General features: G+C 40.0%; 1 protein-coding gene across 5 annotated transcripts in view; it reads left to right on the forward strand.

Moving 5' to 3' along the window:
- Positions 1-19,563, forward strand: part of invs (inversin) — a 45,601-nt gene extending 26,038 nt beyond the window's left edge. For all 5 annotated transcript variants that reach the window (XM_066645045.1, XM_066645053.1, XM_066645037.1 and 2 more), the window contains 13 exons: positions 69-236; positions 921-1,101; positions 5,299-5,408; positions 5,716-5,887; positions 7,496-7,651; positions 8,315-8,544; positions 8,869-8,975; positions 9,362-9,571; positions 11,690-11,904; positions 12,132-12,759; positions 14,065-14,273; positions 15,750-15,857; positions 16,476-19,563. In XM_066645045.1, coding sequence (XP_066501142.1) covers positions 69-236; positions 921-1,101; positions 5,299-5,408; positions 5,716-5,887; positions 7,496-7,651; positions 8,315-8,544; positions 8,869-8,975; positions 9,362-9,571; positions 11,690-11,904; positions 12,132-12,759; positions 14,065-14,273; positions 15,750-15,857; positions 16,476-16,594 — 2,613 coding nt within the window. In that variant the 3' untranslated portion in view covers positions 16,595-19,563. The remainder of the gene's footprint in view (positions 1-68; positions 237-920; positions 1,102-5,298; positions 5,409-5,715; positions 5,888-7,495; positions 7,652-8,314; positions 8,545-8,868; positions 8,976-9,361; positions 9,572-11,689; positions 11,905-12,131; positions 12,760-14,064; positions 14,274-15,749; positions 15,858-16,475) is intronic.
- The last annotated feature ends 478 nt before the right edge of the window (positions 19,564-20,041 follow it).

The raw sequence follows: 20,041 nt of genomic DNA on the forward strand, positions 1-20,041 counted from the left end.
AGAGACAGGAAACGGAGAGTAAAAACTTTAGGGTACTATGCTAATGTGTGATGTTTGTGTCTCCACAGCAGACGGCATTGCACTGGAGTGCGTTCTACAATCACCCGGAGCATGTGAAGCTGCTAATTAAACATGACTCCAACATCGGCATTCCTGACAGCGAGGGCAAAATCCCTCTGCACTGGGCAGCTCACAGCAAACACCCCAATGCCACACACACCGTACGCTGCATTCTGGTGAGAACGCACACACAACAACATTAAAAGACTCAGTGTATTTTAAACAGAGCCAGCCTCTTGTAGGAGACCTGCTCCATGGAGCACAAAGTTTATTCAAGGACTACAAAACAATTCTTCATCTCATGTGAGTTGCTAGTAATAAATGATTCTATTCATAAACATTATCTGCTAGTTTTTGTAGTTAAAAATGACTTATTGCTCCCTTGAAAAATGGGGTCTCTAAATAAGAGAACTCAAAATGATGTTGATTCAGCATCAAGAAAACAACCCTTGTTTTTGAGTACAGTTTTATAGTTAAATAACATTCTGCAAAAAGTATCCACAGTTTCCTCCCTGACGTCACTGTGTGGGATTTAACTCACGCTGCAGAGTCAAAGCTTTGATTTATTTAAAGCACATGACTATTTCTTTGGGATACGGAAATACATTTCAGAAATACAACTCTCACATTTACTGGAGTAGGTTGATTTCTTTTTAATAAAGTTATTGTGTCACATGATCATTTTTTACATTTATTTACAGCCAGCTACAAGCAGAGTGTCAGCTTCAAAACACAGGGCTGTGCCTAAACCTCTCCAAGCTATCATGCGTTATTCTCCAGCCCACTCTGCTTTCTCTCTCTGTCTGTCTGTCTGTCTGTCTGTCTGTCTGTCTCTGTGTGTGTGTGTGTGTGTCTCGCAGGAAGCCGCTCCCACTGAGTCTTTGTTGAACTGGCAGGACTACGAGGGGCGGACACCACTTCACTTTGCAGTTGCTGATGGGAATGAGGCGGTGGTTGAAGTTCTGACGTCATATGATGGTTGTAACGTCACGGCCTACGACAATCTGTTCAGAACACCTCTGCACTGGGCAGCACTGCTGGGTACACAGGCTTTTAATAATACTTTTTAAAATCTTGCTTATGTAATGCCTGTACATCTGCAGAAATCTTTTCACACACAGGTAGAAATGAATTTGGTGAAACAGCAGGGAGCAGCATTTCTGTAAAACAACAATTTATGTGTAAAAAAGGAAAGACTGTGTGTACTAAGATGAAATAGTGATTAGCTGAGAAGCGAAGATTGGATAAGTGTCCTAAGGGGCCATATTACCCCTTGATATGGAAAAAGTGGGGGTGGGGGTATTTGGTGGGGGTCAGGTGATTCCTGACGTCCCATCGCGCGCTCATTTCGCACTTTCATCGACTTATGATGTAAGTTGTCATGACGTCAAAGTTGCGAAATTATGAATGGGAAATCCCATAGGAAAAATTAATAATTTTTGCTCTCGACCGCTAGGGGGTGCTCAGTTCGCCCCACCCCTGTATTGAAAGAGGCCACGCCCAACTTCGATCCTGAGGTGGAATGGTCATTGTACCTCCTTTCGGCTCTCATAAGGAATTTTTTTTAATTAATTGCAATACACCTCTATGGAAGAGGGGTTGGCACTGTGCCAAAGTCCTGACTTCCTATATTACCATTCCATCCAGGAAGGACAGATTGGTGATGCAGCCCTAACCTGGTGCTGCAAACTTCTATATGGCCAGCAGGAGGTGCAATGAACTGCTCTCAATGGGCAGTGTCGGATTGGTAATACGGTAATACTTTCCTCTAACTCCTAACCCTTGACCGCAGGAGTGGTCAGCGGCATTAGAGATGACCTCTGGTCACGTGTGCACGACCACGGTTAAGGTGGAATGGTTTTTAAGGTGGAATTTGATTTTCATGGTTAGGGGTTAGTTCTTGATGCTGATTTGGTAATACAATGGGTTTTCAATTGTGCTTAAGGTGGAATTGCATAGATCCACCTTAACGCCCCCCCCTAGAAACCCATTGTATTACCAATGTGGCACTCAAAGGTAATATTTTCCCCTAACTCCTAACCGCTTAAGGTGGAAATGTGAGGGTGGATGTGTAATAACAAGTCATGAAGTAATAAGATTTCAATTAACATTTATTTCACAACAACAAGAAAAGTACAACAATTGTAAAAAGTAATATATTTAAATTTTAAATTTTACTTACATAAAACAATATATATATATATATATATATATATATATATATATATATATATATATATATATATATATATATATATATATGAAAAAAAGCCATAGGTGCCTGCAGATTTGTGATGAGCAACCTTTGGATACAATATAAAAGCATTGAATTATTCTATTGTTATTATTGATATTAAGTCTAACTCAAGTCAACATGATTAACTTCAATGTAAAAGCTTACTTCAATCACCACGCTGCTCTCACCAAATTCAGCACCCAGGACTTCTGACACTGTCAGGTTCGTCAACACCCCCATACGGTGCCCCATGTCCACAATGAAGTACCCAGCAAGCAGACCAAACACTTGCTGGAGGCAGAATCTGTTTGGTGACTCCTTCAGTTGATCTACACATAAAATAAACAAAACATTCCAACATAAGTTGTTACAAAAGCAGAGAAGTATTTGTTTATAAGATAACACTTACTCAGCTTTTTCTGGATTATTTTCCGGGCTTCAGCTCTGAAAGCCACCAGGTCTTCTTTCCGGACCAGTTTCTCTGGAACACAAAAACACTCATACAAGTCATGCATCAAAAATATAAATTAAGCTCTGACCCAAAATTGTTCTCTGCTCAATATGAAATTAAAGATATTCCACAACACTTACTTGATAACAATTTTTTCACAGTTTGCCGGCAGCTTTCGTAACTGTTGGTCTATGGCCAACTGGAGCCAGCGACTATCACCAGCACTGAGCTGGGTGATCTTGGTACTGAACATTGTATTACCGATCCGGCATCGGGACCCGATGGTAATTTATTCCCCTAACTTCTAACTGCTTAAGGTGGAATTCCATAGAACCACCTTAAGCCCCATTGAAACACATTGTATTACCAATCTGGCATCGGGACATAAACGTAATACTATCCCTAACCTCCTAACCACCAAATTTACCGGTCACTTCCGGTGGTCAGTCAGTGTCCAGCACACCCCTCACTACCCCCCTGCTGACTGACCTATCAATCGGTCACTATATTACCAATCAGGCATCGGGATGCAAACATAATACTTTCCCTAACCTCCTAATCACTGATTGGCAGTGGTCACTATATGGCAAGTCTGATATTCTACCGTAGAGCACAAGCACTCCAGATGTCCAGAGTGAGTATTGCAAGTGATGACCAGTGCCCATTGGGTTAGGGGACAGTATCACCGTTGTGTCCGTATTACCAATGTGTCCTCTCCGATGCGCCTCCTAAGGTCCTAAAGCCCTACAAAAGCAACCCAGAAATTTCCATTTTCCTGATTTGTTTGGTGTATAGTTTAAACACTTTTGGAATGTATCATTCACTTCCAAATACCTGCAGCTAATTTATGAACGAACAAACAAATAACACTGGACTTCCAAAGTTTTCAATTACCAAAAGTAGTGGCTGTTTTCTGATATTTCTAGGATGTTGATTGGCCGTTTGCCCCATACATTTTAGCCCATTTTCAATTCATTGATATATCAAAATTTGAGATACAGGATTCCGAGCTTGAACAGCGGCCTAAGCACTGGCCATAGATAACTGTAGATCACAGGTACAAACCCGGTGATGCCTCAGACGTCTGAGGCGGAGACTTACAACAAACTCATAGAGACTTGGGGCTGAAACATACTTCACGCAAGAACGCAAACGCAGAAATTTTGAGATTTACAGACCAGGTTTGAGGTGTAGTTGCATTCAAAAAACTAATGTGACTTGCATTCTGAGCGTTGTTGCAAGGGGAAAGTACAGCGAGAGTCAGGTTGTCTAGTCAAGTGTCATGGTGGACCAGCTCTCTGGAGTCACTCATAGAATTGGTTCCTCGTTCAAATTCCACCGAGAGTGATTCAGAGGCCACACCCTCCCACCGTCTACTGACTCTTCCCTGTTACCACCTCTGCAACAGGTGAACCCCACTCCCCTACTTGGATGGACATCAATCATAACTGAGCAATTAAGCAAAAACTCAGGGTATGCAGATTTAAATAAACGGAGGCTTTGTCCCAAAAGCAAGAATAGATTATTAATCTTTAAGGTACAGTAAATATGTAATCCATACGAGCATTGTAAGTGAAGTTAAGTAAATTTGGTCTCTTAATTGTGTGTCTATGTGAGCAGTTGTCACAGTAGTTAGTGAATTTATCGTTGTATACGTTTGTCATGAGTTACATAATGACATCTGGATTCAGTAGAAATTCACTGTGAAATTAAGTGCAGCATCTTAGGTCCGTCTTAGAGCCTGTCTGTGCGTGATGGAAGAAGGGTTGATTCAGGCAGTAAATTCCCCTGTTTATACGGTTCTGTTCTCATTTAAAATCCCAGCAGAAATAGGAACAGATGATATTTATTTGTAGCAGCATGTTGTCTCTGTTGGGACCAATCATGTTTCTGTAAAATGGCATTGTTTCAGGAAATGTTCGCAAGTGTGAAGATAGAAGCTATTGGAGCAAAGCCTTTCTCCAAACAGTTTGGATTGTTTTGATTTGCGTAATTTTAACACTAATTAAATACCAGCTGGCACTTCCAAACTATGTAAAAAAACAAATGAATAAGTAAATTAAAGCATTGTATGGCCATAAGTGTTTGGACACCTGCTCTTTCAGCATTTTGTTGTAAATGGATGGTGTTCATTACTGAAGGTTTTAGTCTAGAAACACAGCTGTGAGGTTTTGATGTCAAGGACATGAGTATTAGTGAGGTCAGGTATTGATACTGGATAAATAGTTCTGGATCCCAAACAGTTCTGTTCATCCCCAAGGTACTGGATACAGAAGACACATTTCTACTGCTCCAATGTGTAACCCTCTGTTTGGCACTTGGCTTTGGGAATGATGACCTAATTACTTAATTAGTATCGACCACCTTTTGGACATTTAGTGTTCACATTTATGTCCCAAGAAATATAATGTTTCAGTGCTTTTCTTCACTTACATGAAAAAGATTAGACATTAGCACGTTAGTGATGAGTCCACCTTTAAACCAGGATATGCATAAATAGATAATTAGGATTTATTATTTTTATTATTATATTTGTTATTATGTTTTTAAGGCCATGCGAGGATCGTTCATTTACTGCTGGAGAGGAATAAGTCTGGCATGATTCCATCAGACAGTCAGGGAGCCACCCCTCTGCACTATGGAGCTCAGAGCAACAACGCTGTAAGGCGTAATAATTTTTCAGTGAATTTTCTTTTTCAGAAAAAGTTATGTTACAAAAACTACTTTTTACCTTTATTATAGCTTCCATAATTTAATTTAAGAAATTTCAGCTTCTCATAATTCAAGTAATCTTTATTTAAATACTTTATTAGTTAAAGCATAAAATAACAGCACAGAAAAGACAATGGCACAAAAGTCTAACATCAAGTTCTTTTAATACTCTGTACTGTATATTAATGTGGAAATACTGAAACGCTGTTGGTAATCATTTGAAACACAGTTGAACTTGATTTTCTCTGTGTAAAAGGACACAGTAGCTGTGTTTCTGAAGCACCGCTCTGTGCGAGACGAACCTGATCTAGAGGGCAGGACAGCTTTTATGTGGGCGGCTGGGAAGGGTAGTGATGATGTCCTCAGAAGTATGCTGGAGCTCAAGGAGGACCTTGACATCAACATGGCTGACAAGTACGGAGGAACAGGTGAGAGTTAATGCAGAACATCTGTGTGTACACATGCATTAGGGCAAAATCATGGTGCAAAGTCACATTTACTACAAACCCCATTTCTGGAAATGTTGGCACATGTTGTAAAATGCAATAAGAACAAGAATCTGTGATTTGTTCATTCTCTTGAAGCTTTATGTAACCGGCAAAAGCACAATGAATATATATCCAATGTTTTCACTGAACAGTTAAAGGATTAGGATCATAGATGGATAAAGGATCAGAATTAGGATCATAAACAGCCACTGCAACCTTATGGTGTAGCTATAGGATTGGAACAGTAGGAATTGTGTGGCTGCTGGTAGGAAGAGAGTGGGGTGGGCCCTATGTGAAACTCTAATAGATTGGCATAGGATATTTTACATCTTATCTTCTGTCTGATTATTATTAATCACTTTATTGGCCACGGTGCTGCACAGAGAGCAAGCTGTTCTCCACATTTAACCCAATCTGTGCAGTGAAACACACAGTTACATACACACTAGAGAACACTAGGGGGCACTGAGCAGGCTCTGGGTGGCTCTGGGTGTCAAACCTACGCACCAGGCCATGGCTGCCCAGAAATTGATGGTAAATTTGGTAAATATTTGGTAAATATGAACACACGTCTTCTCGTCTTAATGATGCACCATAGGAGAGAGCTCTAGACCACAGGCAGACCAGCGCATACAAACACACACAATCTGTGTCTACAAACCTATGTTGTTGAAGCATGGACACAGTGAGGCCTGGCATTATCTTACTGAATTAACCATGGATTTTCCAGGATGAGACGTTGTCTTGAAGGCAGCATGTGTAATCCGTGCAGCCCGATATGATTAAAGATGGTGGCTTTTACATCTGATAACAGTCTGGATAGTCCCTTTCATCATTAGCATGGAAAACACAATGTCCATGTTCATGAAAACAAACTGAAACATAGGCTCCTCTGATCACAGCGCACGCTTCTACTGTATTTTGGATCATCTGAGAGGAGCTTGGGCCCAGGGAACATTTTCTTCAAAATTTAAATGATACAGATTTCTTCAGTTATTTATAGCAGTTAAAAAAGGTGCATTGAGAAGAAAAAACATTATTTGGTTTTTCAGACCACGTAAATTCCTTGATTAAATTAAACATCCAAAGAACAGTTGTGACTGCTCAGGATTTCTACAGCACATGTTACGTATTCTGTGATTGGCCTAGAAGCCTGTTAACGCAAAAAAGCGTCTTTATACAAATGATCACAACACTTAAACAACATTTGTCCCTTGTCCTTTATGGTTATTGTAAGGAGACATTAGAATTCCTGTTTAATTAAGCGGTTTAATTAATGTATCATTATATATGCATCTTCATTATCTGTAACCGCTTGTCCAGTTCAGGGTTGCGGTGGGTCCAGAGCCTTCCTGGAATCATTGGGCGCAAGGCCATTATATATGCAGTGATGTGTTAATAAGCTTAGCACATACAGAGAACAAGCAATGATGGGCTGGTAAATATGAGAATATGAGTTTTTTTTCCGCGCGCGTGTGTGTGTGTGTGTGTGTGTGTGTGTGTGTGTGTGTGTGTGTGTGTGTGTGTGTGTGGTACATGTATGTGTAGCACTCCATGCTGCAGCACTCTCAGGTCATGTATCCACAGTGCAATTGTTGCTGGAGAAGGGGGCCATAGTGGACCCCATGGATGTGATGAAACACACACCCCTGTTCCGTGCCTGTGAGATGGGTCACCGCGACGTCATTCTCACTCTCATCAAAGGTGTGCACGTACACCACAGCTGCAACTTCTCTGCCTTTTTACAAGTAAATGTTTGAGAAAATACCAACCGTGTTTATACTCACACACACACACACACACAAACACATCCCCCCACAAGGCAAATGATTGAGATGCATACTATATGTTAAATCCACTGTAAAGGTGATTTTTCTCTTTATTTTCTTTTGTTCATTAAGAAGTTCAGTTTTGTATGAATTTAAAATAAAATTTGAATATGAGTTTAAAATAAATTCCAGTGGAGTGTGGAAGAAAAAAAAGGGAATGCTGAGAAAGTTTGGAAACCATTGTGCTAGTTTATGCAGATGTCTATAAAGTCACGAGAAGTTTGACCTGGTGTTCAGTGAAGTGTTATGAAGTGTTATGAGGTGTACTGGCCTCATGTCGGAGGAATCATGCATTAGCCTCCCCTCTCTCCACTCGGTAGCAATGTGTGATTGAGGGGAAACCTACAAAAAAAAAAAATAATAATAATATATAGTCCCTCTAATTTGAAGATCAACTTTTTAATTTTAATCTTCTTTTTTTTCTTTCATCTACTTTTTTTAAACCAAATGTGTGAAATATGTGTGTGAAAATGTGTGATACATTGTGTGAACATTGTGCATTTAGTGGTGTGTGTGTGTGTGTGTGTGTGTGTCTCAGGAGGGGCACGTGTGAACTTAGTGGACATAGATGGGCACTCTGCTCTGCACTGGGCAGCTCTGGGTGGAAATGCAGAGGTGTGCGAGGTGCTAATGGAGAATGGGATTAGTCCAAACTTGCAAGACCAGGCTGGTCGTACCCCGCTGCAGTGTGCAGCTTATGCAGGTTACATCAACTGCATGGCCTTGCTCATCCAGCACCACGCTGACCCCAACATCCAGGACAAGGAGGTGCATCTCAAAAGTGTCTGTCCTAACCCAATGGAGATTATCCTGTACTTTTATATTATTAAAAATATTGCATCATTTGGATATATACTGTACACTGACCTTTCTGATCCATACATTAACGTAACGATCACTCTAATCCATGCTTTAATCTCAGTGTAAGGCCTAAATATAAACCCCAACCTATGAGATGTTAATAGACAGATATTGTACATTAGCTACAAGAGTTATATATATGTTCTGGCATAAACTTTGCTATTTCTCAGGTAGAACAAGCTCTAACACTGAACACACGATTTGTGTGTGTGTGTGTGTGTGTGTGTTAAGGGGAGGACTGCACTGCACTGGTCATGTAATAATGGATATCTAGATGCTGTGAAGCTTCTTCTGGGATGTGGAACCTTTCCTAACCACATGGAGCATACAGAGGAAAGGTATAGTTCACAAAGAACCACTATTTATTTTACAGTTTAAAATGCTAGCTTTTATAATGAAGATCTTCATTAAAAAGATCCAGCAGTTTTAATTCACAGAATGTTTTATTGTAACTTTAAAGGAGGAGGAATGAAATATTCTGTGAATCAGCCTTATAACGACTTCAGATTAACTCTCACATAACAACAAGTTATAACTACAAAGAAAATGTAAAAAAATTTGCAATTAGTGCAATAAGAAATTCTAAACAATTTATTGAATTAATGAATGAATTATTGATGCAAAGCACTAAAGAGTGCCCCTCGTGGAGCATTTTTGCTAAATGTGCGTGTGTATGAGTAAATATATGTAAATATAAGTAAATATAATTCTGCTGTTTGAAAAGGTATACTCCTCTAGACTACGCTTTACTGGGAGAGCATCAGGAAGTCACTCAGTTTCTGTTGGAGCATGGTGCCATGTCCATCGCTGCCATCCAAGACATTGCGGCTTCCACCATCCAAGCGCTTTACAAAGGCTACAAGGTCCGCCGAGCCTTTAGAGAACGCAAGAACCTCCTCATGAGACATGAGCAGCTCCGCAAAGATGCAGCCAAGTAAGGCACACAAACACACACACACTTGGCCTCTCTAACTTTCACTCACCTTTAACAGGGAGAACAGATCTGGGTTTGGTACTGCAGAAACGGCACTATGTAACTTTAGGAGGAGGGTAGGGAATGTAAATTTATCAGAAGCGTAACGACTCTTACTGCCGTAAAGCATTTGTTTATAAAATGTCAGTCTTAATATAAAGTGTACACCATTTGTAACAACCCCCGAGCCCCACCCTCAAAATTGGCATAATTCGTGCTTAATTTGTACAGGTTTATAACCATCAAATACAGTCCACAATCAATACATTTGCCTCACATTGTTGGAGAATGTATCATTCCAGTAGAGCATTACTTTACGGATTGTAATAAATGAATAAAATCACGGTAATATTTGAATTTACCCATAAATGTCAGATTCCTAGTGGTCACTCTGTGCACCTGTAATTAATTTTGCATCATTAGCCCTAAGAGTGCAGTGGTTCTGCTGAAACAATGGGAACAGTAATGGCAGCCGTCTTTCTACACACCGTCGTTTTTTTTCAGATAATTCAGCAGAACCGTCACCCTAAGTGGACAAGACAGATGTTTTAGCTATGTTTCATTTGGTAATTGAGTGGAATGAACAATCTATTAAAGGTGGGAGCAGAGAGTGGACTGTTTCACATGATGAATGGCGTGTATATATGAATATTGGATTGTATTTAATATGTGAATATTTGCTGGGCGTGTGCTCATTAATCTGCCTGTCTGATGTGCAGTGTGATCAAACATCACCATCAATTTCTTACTGCCAATAAAACGAGAGAGAGAGAGAGAGAGAGATAGAGAGAGAGGGGAAGAAAGGGCTGAAGAGAAAGAGAGAGAGAAAGAGGAAGGTGGGGAGAGAGTATGAGGGAAAAGTGGGTGTGGGGGGTTAAGAGAGCGAGAGAGAGATATTCGCTATTAATTGGGCTCTATGTGACATTTAGAATCTGTCAGCCTAAAGGATGAATGAATACACACACACACACACACACACATTCCTGAGCACAGTCTCTATAGTTTCAATGGAATTTGCTCTTGCCATCGGTCTTTTCCACCCAAAGATGTAGAAGTTTTGATCAGTGTGGTATTTGTAGGACACAGATTTGTAAGAAAGGCCATTATTTACTACATATATGCTTCATATTTCTACAATTATCATTTGGCAAAAGAAGTCAAGCGTATTATTTAATTTATTGGAAGTAAATAAAGACAAACGTGTTGTTTGGACCCCAGCTGGTGGTCAGTTCTTTATGAAGATGACGGCGTGAAAACAGTGACGTTTCAGACACCCATCGGAACAACGTTTTGTTTTTCCAGAAGAGTCTCTTATGGTAACGTGACTGTTGACTGCTTCTTTTGGTCCATTCATCATGAAATCTGATGACTGTACAGAGCAACTACATTTTAAAATTGTGCAATCAAAGACAAAACAAAAAAAAAAAGATTGTTTCCATTTTGTCAAATTGCACATTAAAATAAGTACAGGACATAGGTGTGGTACATAGCACAGGATGTGTGTTTAGACTAGGGATGTGTCCTGCTGTGTGCGACACCATAATAATGTATTGTAATGTACTAAAAACCAATATTAATGCAGAACAACAACTTATCTAACCCAGCTCAGGTCTCTCTCTCTCTCTCACCCATTCACACACACACAGATTCACACACACATGGGACGCTGTGACATTTCGCTGTTTAAGTTTCCAGACTTGAGTAACTGTTCCCTGCCCATTTCCCATCGGCCTGTGGGGACAGTAGTGTGCATCAACGACCTACACAGAAAAATAACTGGTGTTACGCAGGCGCTGGGGATATTTATGAACACTTTATCATTGTTAACTACACTAGGTACTACACACTATAGCAAGAATTTGTGTTAATTCACTCCATGATTAAAAAGTAATTTGATTCTTCAGATTGAGTTTCACTTCATTTTGGGATTAATATTATTATTACTCTTGGTATTGGGAAAGACCTCCAGCTTCTTTACTGGTAAATGCTTGGTCCTCACGAGTGTTGTAATGCATGCAACTGAATGCGTGTGTATGAATGTTTTCTGTTGAAACTTTTATTATATGGTTTAATTTTTAGAAAGAGGGAAGAGGAGCGTCGTCGTGAGGCTGAACTGCAGCTCTCATTGGCTGAGGTTGAAATACGAGAGCGCATGGTTAAAGTGGGAGGCAGTAGACCAGCATCGGCAGAGACAGACATTAAAGCCTCAGTGATGCCTAAAGGTCACAAACCCAGGAAACCATCAAAAGTGCATCACAGACAGAGCAGGACAGACAAAACGCAAAAACACCAAGGTATGTATTTTACACACACAAGGCTCACACATTTACTTTTACAGAATTAACAGAAAGCCTTACTGTTCTAATCACTCTTACTGGTATAGCATAATGCTACTGCCCAAAACTAGCCATCTGCATGTGACTGCTGTAAATAAACTGTAAGGTCAAATGTTTGTATATATCGATTTATTCATTGTTTTTTCAGTTAACACGTATTCAAAACTTATTCTACTGTCTTTCAGAGCACAGGCAAGAGGCCAAAACACCAGACATCTCTCACCTCTCTGTGGCCTTGACCCCACCACTGACCTCAGTAGGCATCAATCACAGGTCAGACATGACAGACGTGTTCAAGTCTCAAGAGTGTACTCCCAAGCCTGAACGGCGCTCTCCCGCTGGGTCCAGCAGGCCAGGCAGTGCCAGACCAGCACATACATGGTCCCAACCTGCACCTAGAAGCTTAGAGACCACCACGACATCCAGAAACACTGCCCCTTCCAAGCACGGTATTCCTTCAGCTGCCAATTCCAAGGCACCTCAGCCTATGTCCACTGCAAGCCATTTCAGAGCTGTGTCCAAGAGGAACCGTCCAGTGGCAGCTGTCCAGCAGATCAGCAGCACTGCTCCCACACAGAAGCCGTCCAGGCCAAAGAGAGAGAGAGAGAGAGAGAGAAGGACTGATAAAGAGAAGGATAAAGGCCCAGAGACTGAGAGAGAGGGGGAAAGACTGGTGGAAAGAGAGAACAGAAGCATAGTGCAGGAAACGGAAAAGGGGAGATGGAAAGAGAATGAAAAGGAGAAGGAACATAGGAGAAAGAGTCTCCACAGAAAGAATCAAGCAGCAAGGATAATACAGACCGCATGGAGGATGTATGTTTTATTGCCATATTTGTTTATGTTATCACTTCTAAGCATGAAAATAATGCACATATCTATTTATTTTCTAGAGAAACTCTTCTGTTTTCAGGGTTTTCGTCTTTAGTTTAAGGCTAATTTATCTAATTAATAGAAGTGTGATTATTGTGTAAACAGTTAAATCTTAAAAAGGCTTAGTTATGTGCTTTTTATATCTATAAATGGACACAAAAACACAATGTCAACACAGTTGTCATCAAGAAACTGAAGCTTGAATAACATACTTGTGTCTGTTGTTATAAATCACATTGTACAGCAGCACCATGAGCTACACGTGTAAGAGTGAGATTATTTAAAAACTCACCCTAAAAACAGGTAAACAATGTAAAATTGTTCCTCTGCATTTATACCATCTTTGCTAGTGAACACACACACAGAGTGAGCACACAAGCATCCAGAGTAGCCAACCCAGCACTCGTGGAGCAGATGAGGGTTAGGTGCATATCAGCCCTGGATGTTGAGGGAAGAGACCGCACTGATCCTTCACTTCTGCTGCCCCCAAATTTTCCTGGTTTCTTGAAGGGATAGAAAAAGAAACCACTTGGTCCCACACCCCCTTCTCTATCCATCAGACCTCATATAGACCATCAGACCATACAGTGCCTCTATAGTGACTTTAGCCTTGTTGCCCAGGGAAAGGAATAAAGAACTAGACCCCGGACACCAAATATGTCATGTCTAATTAATTATAGCTTGATTGAGGGGTAACATGAGTCAATCTGATTGTTTACAGAGCTATTCCTTTAATGAGTATTCATTAAGAACCCTTACTGAAGCACTCCTTACTTTAGAACAGAAACAAATCATGGTGTAGATGATGAGCCTGGTGCTGCGGTTAGAATATTTGTGTCCAGATGTTGTCCACATGTACCCTCTCTAACTGTGGTCTGGCACCCTGCCCACCTCCACAACAATAGCTGGGCTTTAGATATAAAATCCCTGATCACCAGAAGTGAATAAGCAAGTGTAAAAACTAATGATTATGTAGATAAATGTCAGCAAATATTCACAGCAATGTCCCAGCAGTTATTGGAATGATTATTGGCTGTAATTACAGCAAAAGGGACCTCCCCCATAGAAATGTTGGGTGAACAGTTGTCTTAATTAGGTTTATTCATTCATTCATTGTCTGTAAGCGTTTATCCACTTAAGGGGCACGGTTGGTCCGGAGCCTACCCAAAATCCCTTGGCGTAAGGTGAGAACCCAATTATGTACATATATTAGTCCTTTATTTATTTTTTCCTTTGTGTTTTTTTCAGGTTCTGTGTTCGGAGACGCCTGAGGGAACTGCTGTGTGCAGGGGTTAAAAAGGCAGAGCCTACACAAGTCACTGCACTTTTGATTCAGGTTTTATGGAACCAACCAGTTCAACCAGTTGATTTCATGAACCACGGAACCATTTCTCCAGCACAGTCCCTGCCTTCAAAAGCTGGTGGAAAGAAAAGCTCTGTGCTTTCAAATATCTATGGTGAGTCTCTGTAGAGCGTGAATAGCCCTGGTCAGATGTTTTTTCTTTTCTTTTCTTTTTATTCAGATGATAAAAAGAAGGAGCAGTTGTTATTTGTTATATTCTGTGATCAATGTTTAAAAAGGATCTCTTTCAGAGCTGTGCCCATAAAGCCAAAAATAACTTCTTATTTCAGGGAGTATTTTATGCAAAAATCCATAGCTGAATATTCAGATCCTTACTGTGATCAGACTGATTAGTGATTAGTCCGTTTTCTCCTGAGTCCTCTGTATCTGGATCTTAATAAAAAGAGTGACCACTTTGAACACAGGGGACACCAAACAACACTAAATAGAGGAAATCGAGACAAAAGGCACCAGTACATCATGGGGGATATGGTGCAAGTGGCTGCTCTCTTCACCCCCAACACACACCACTCTCAGATGAACACAATTTGGATTCTTGCGCAGACGTGATGGATAGCATCTTATTGTAGAGCCACTTTGAGCCTATGCTACTTTCATTCTATTTCTTGTTTTTTTTTTCTTTACTTCTTTTTTAACTAGAACCAATCATGAAGTTTCAGTACCTCATCTCACTAATGTTTTCGTGGCTAAATGCAATCATATCCTCACAGATATGTTCTATTATCTAGCATAAATCCTACAGCCGTTAGAAGAGTAGAATCGGTTGGTACGAAATGGGGAAACACACCTAATGATATCCTTGTTAGTATCAACTTTAGGCACATAATGCACCATTAACCGTCCTTGGGCAAGACTCCTAATGAGTGAAATGAGATAAAATGAGTTTAATGAGTCTGGAATTGAGCATCTGTCAAATGTCATAAATATAAATACATCTGTGTTGGTTTGCTGCTGTCTGTATGTAATTACACCTGCTGAAGAGACAGGAAACTACACATTTCTCTCAAGAGCTGGTGCAGGTTTTGGTTGATTTTCTGAGACGAAACACTGGATCCTACAGTAACACAGAAGACCAGGTGTTGCATTTTGATGCAGCATTCCTTCATTTTATAATCTCTCTCTCACACACACACACACTCTCTCTCTCTCACACACACACACACACACACACACACTTTAATATCAGTAGATAAGGTGGAGTTTCGACCCAGTTAACGTAACTGACCTTCACACACATGAACAGGTGATGATGGCTGAGCAAGGTAAAGATACACACACGTGTACACACACACACACACACTCTCTCTCTCTCTCTCTCTCTCTCTCTCTCTCCCTCTTCCCTGACACTCGCATTGCTTTGAAAAGTTCAACGCTGTCAGATGGAATGTCGAGCTGTCTTCTTGTGCACACACACACACACACCTACCTTCCGAGTCTCACTCAGCTCTAACTCTCAGTCAAATTAGACACACACATACACACAGGTTTACTTCTGGGTTTCCAAAATAAGTCATAAATGTCAAAATGATATAATGGTATTTTTTTAATTTTTCAACATTTATTTTTAAAGGTGGTGCCCAGGCTAAAAGGGGGCACACTCTCAGGACTATGTCTGCCCATAACTCACACAGCCAGAGTCAACTACTGCTGGACCTTTCCCTCAAAGCCAACAAACAATGTCAGTGCATACACATACATACTTAATGAATACACAACAAACTGCCACGAAAAGAGTGCATAACTACATAAATAAATGGACTAAGTGGATGTTTTTCCTACTTCCACATTTATCATACTGTAGACATTTATTATACAGAGATATTTGGCTATATACTATATATTTAAATGATTCAGTCACATCTCCTAATCATTGAAATCGCGTGTTTCATTCAGCCTAATTGCAACTGGTGTATAAAATAAAACTTATAAACTGTCTGCTTTACACATATTTGTAAAAAATGGGTAGTTCACTGCATGTGAGCATGGTACTGTAATAAGTTGGCACTGTGGCAACAAGTGTGTTTATAGTTTCTATAACCATGAATGGTATTATTGAAAAGTGGAATACTTTAGGAACCACAGCAACTTGGCCGCAAGTTGTCAGAACACGTAAGGTTACGTAAGGAATGGTGTCACTAAGTGATGCGTAAAAGTCACTAACGCTCTGCTGACACAATAACTGCATAGTTTCAAACCCCCTCTTCCATTATCATTAACACAAAATCTGTTTGATATAATTTGTATTGTGTTCATATGTTATGTTTTATTGTCTTTCTGTGTGTGTTTTCCCCTGTAGTGAGCGGTGTGGAGTGTGTGCACTTACTGGACTCTTTGAACCAAGCCAAGCAGTATTCTTATCACCTTCGTCCACAGAGTGCCAGTAACCACAGCATTTCCAACAGAACCAAACATTGACACAACACTATACACAAAATTGGAAGCACATACAATAAATATATTCTAAATAAACTGAACTGAGCATTAACATACTCCCCTCTGCTACAACCTGAAACCAAGAATGGACATATAACACTAAACCCTCAAAACTGACACATACCTGTTTGTAAATTTGAGCAGAAAACCCCAAGACCTCAGTATTTCATCATGTTGCGTCCTAAACCCCTTCACAAATAGGTGCCAAAATATCTGTCATGAATATTAATTTAAAGTGAATTAATGACAGTCTTCACTGCTCCACGTCTCTTGTCAGGGACATGGGATATCAGCTGGTAATCTGGAACCGAAGAGATTGAAGTTGCTCCTGCTCTCTGGATTGTCTTTGGAGTATTGTGAACACTGTGCTTGTCTGATACAGCAGAATTATATCATGTTGCTCAATAATACAGAACATAGATTTGTTTTATTATTTATTGATCAAATCAGATTTGTTATCCACCAGTGGTTCTCAAACTGGAAAGATCAGGTACCAGATGGTGTCAAATTAGAACCTCCAAATACCACCAATAACGATATCACAAAAACACACACACACACACACACAAACACACACACTCACACAGCATCCCATTAGTTATGGTATCTAGTCATGGTCTTGTCATCTCTTGGCAAGTGGTGAACAAAACGTATCTGATTAGTGTGGTTTACCAGCTTTTGTGAGTATTTTAAGTGATCCTTGTAAGATGTTTCTTGGCATTTAGAAACTGGGTGGTTGTTGTTTATTGTGGATGTGCACTGCTTCAGACCTTTAAAATGATATTTGCCCACGTGGTATTTTTTTTAAAAAGCAAATAAATGTATTTTATACCATTATTCCGTAGTAATAGAGTAAATTTACAGATGGGTGCCTCCACTGGTGCACACACCACAGTTTGAGAACCACTGGTATATACTACTTGCCAATATATTTGTAGATACTCCATCTAAACTGTAAAGACAGGTACTTAATACAACACCCTCTGTGAATATAAAATGGTTCAGTTTGTAAGAACTCTATTGAAATGCAACAGAGAAGCAGCCACATCTTTTCTCTTTGGTGTGAACTGGAGTATCAATTACACACTAAGAATCTTGTGGCTACTTGCAGTGAAATCCACACAGACGTTTTTCAAAATCTAATCTAAAGCCGTCCCCACATTGTGTGGCCCTAACTACAGCACAAGCTGAATGTGGTCTGTCTGAGGTTGTCTCTTCCGAGAAGAAAAATTAGCTGAATGCTTTTTTTGAAATCAGACTTTCCTAGTTCCCCTGATCCATCCGTGACCGAGCTGGAACGTGGCCAGGATTTGTATGCCAAACCCCTGTTGCCACTGACGACCACATAGGTTAAAGGTTAAGCCAGCAAACACAGCATATGCATGAGATAACCTTTCATTCTGTCATCGTCAGGTTATACACCTGTCATAGAGGTGACATACACCTGACATAACAGGACCACCTGCACGGGAGCCCCAGAGCACCACCTGAAGAACAGCCACCTGCACAACAAACCAGTTCCAAAGACGCTGGGACACAGTGTAAAACGCAAAACAAAACAAATCGGTGATTAATAAATTATTTTAAATACTAAAATCCTGGGACAACAATATGTATTTCATTCATTTTATCAACACGTCATTTTCATTTTAGGTTCTGAATGAGAAAAAAAAAGATTTCTAATGAACATTAAGAGGAAAACCACTGTTTTCCAACAGTGATTTAGGTCCAGTTCTTTTGGAGCTTTCCTACTGCTCCATTAAACATGACACTATTAATGTAACACTGAAAGGAGAGTGTAAGGAATTGGTGCCAAATAATTATCACAGCCCTCTACCGAATTAGGGGCGTGGCTCTTCAAGGGTTCTTTATAATAAAGACTAGTTCATGAATATCAGGGGCGTGGCACATTGACAGATGCGGCCAAGTCTAGCAGAACATTGCTGATTTCACTGTAGACTAGTATCAAATAAAAAACTTTAAAACCATCCCGTATTCGGACACTAACGCCGTGTTGTGTACTGGACTGATACGGGACGCGCTGTGTGCCGTTTTTCTGAGGTTTGACTGTTCAGAAGATGACTTGTTTCAGACGGAAGCTGTTCTCCCTCAGTCGGAGAGAACATCTAAACAGAGATTAGGTTTCTCATTGGTCATCACTATTATTTAGCCAATCAGCAGCCGGAGTTACTGTCCATCATTTACTGCCGCAGCCAATGGAGTCACAGTCCCGCCTACAGGGCTCTGTTTAGCTGCGGTACGAGCAGCAGGTCAGTCCTGAAACACTGGGCGAAAACAGCAGTGCCCCCTGGCGGTGACTCGCTCCCCTGCGGCCACATTAGTGGAGTTACGGCTGCAGTTGACTGTAGTGTACACAATACAGGTGTTCTGCGCATGCTAATTCCACATCTGGCAGCGGCGCAAATATTTATTTTAAACAGAAACATTAATAACAATTATGACAGATAATACCAAACAAGAAAGGAACAGTTTTGAGGGGGGAAATGTTGTAAGCATTACATATAGAGAGAGTTTTATAGAGAGCCCCTGAAGAACAAGAGGAAAAATATATATTTTTATGTATGTTCCTGAGACAGTTCCACATTTTTTTCCTTGCCTATTATACACACCAAAACAGTTACAGGAGCTGAGGGAGAAAAATGGCGTAAAGCCTACTTTTTGTGTATGATAGAACAAATAATAATAATAATATTATATTAATATATATATATACATACAAAAAAATCATTTTATTCTTTAAATGGAAAGCGACAGAACGACATTAACTCAATGTAATGAATATTTGTTTTTATTATGGCACGTTCTCCGCACATCTGTGTTTAAAAGTGATCTCACGTTTGTTGTATTTCAATGAAACGTTTATTATTGAAATATCTCACGATGTAAAGCAGCACAGTTGTGCACTGATTACATTTGGAGGTGAATTGTATTCAATTCTGACACCAATTCAGCATTTAATTTATAAAATGCAAATCCTCATGTATTGTTTATCAGTAAAGAGGTCAGGCAACGTGAGAACAATGTAATAGAGGTTTTGCTTTTCATTTTGACACGTATTCTTCATGTTATGAAAAGCAATAATGTGGATTTCATTTGGCATTTATCTATTGCTTTTCAATTTGGCACCAATTCCTTTACATACAGTGGTGGTGTTGTTGATTATGTAAATAGGTTATAATAAAAAATATTTATTTATTCCAAAAATCATCACAAACTGAGGCTTAAAGTCTTTTGAGTTGATGAGTGAATTGCAGTACATACTTGCTGACACAGAGGTACAGTTTGTATTCTCTACATAGAAAATCACTGACCAATGTCAAGTGTGGGCTTGAAAGGTATAAACCCCCCAGTACTGGGTGGTGGAGCAGTGAAACAGTGATCTCTTAAGCAATGGATCACCATCTAGTA

The sequence above is a fragment of the Hoplias malabaricus genome, chromosome 1, assembly GCF_029633855.1.
Source record: "Hoplias malabaricus isolate fHopMal1 chromosome 1, fHopMal1.hap1, whole genome shotgun sequence".
NCBI classification, from domain to species: Eukaryota; Metazoa; Chordata; class Actinopteri; order Characiformes; family Erythrinidae; genus Hoplias; species Hoplias malabaricus.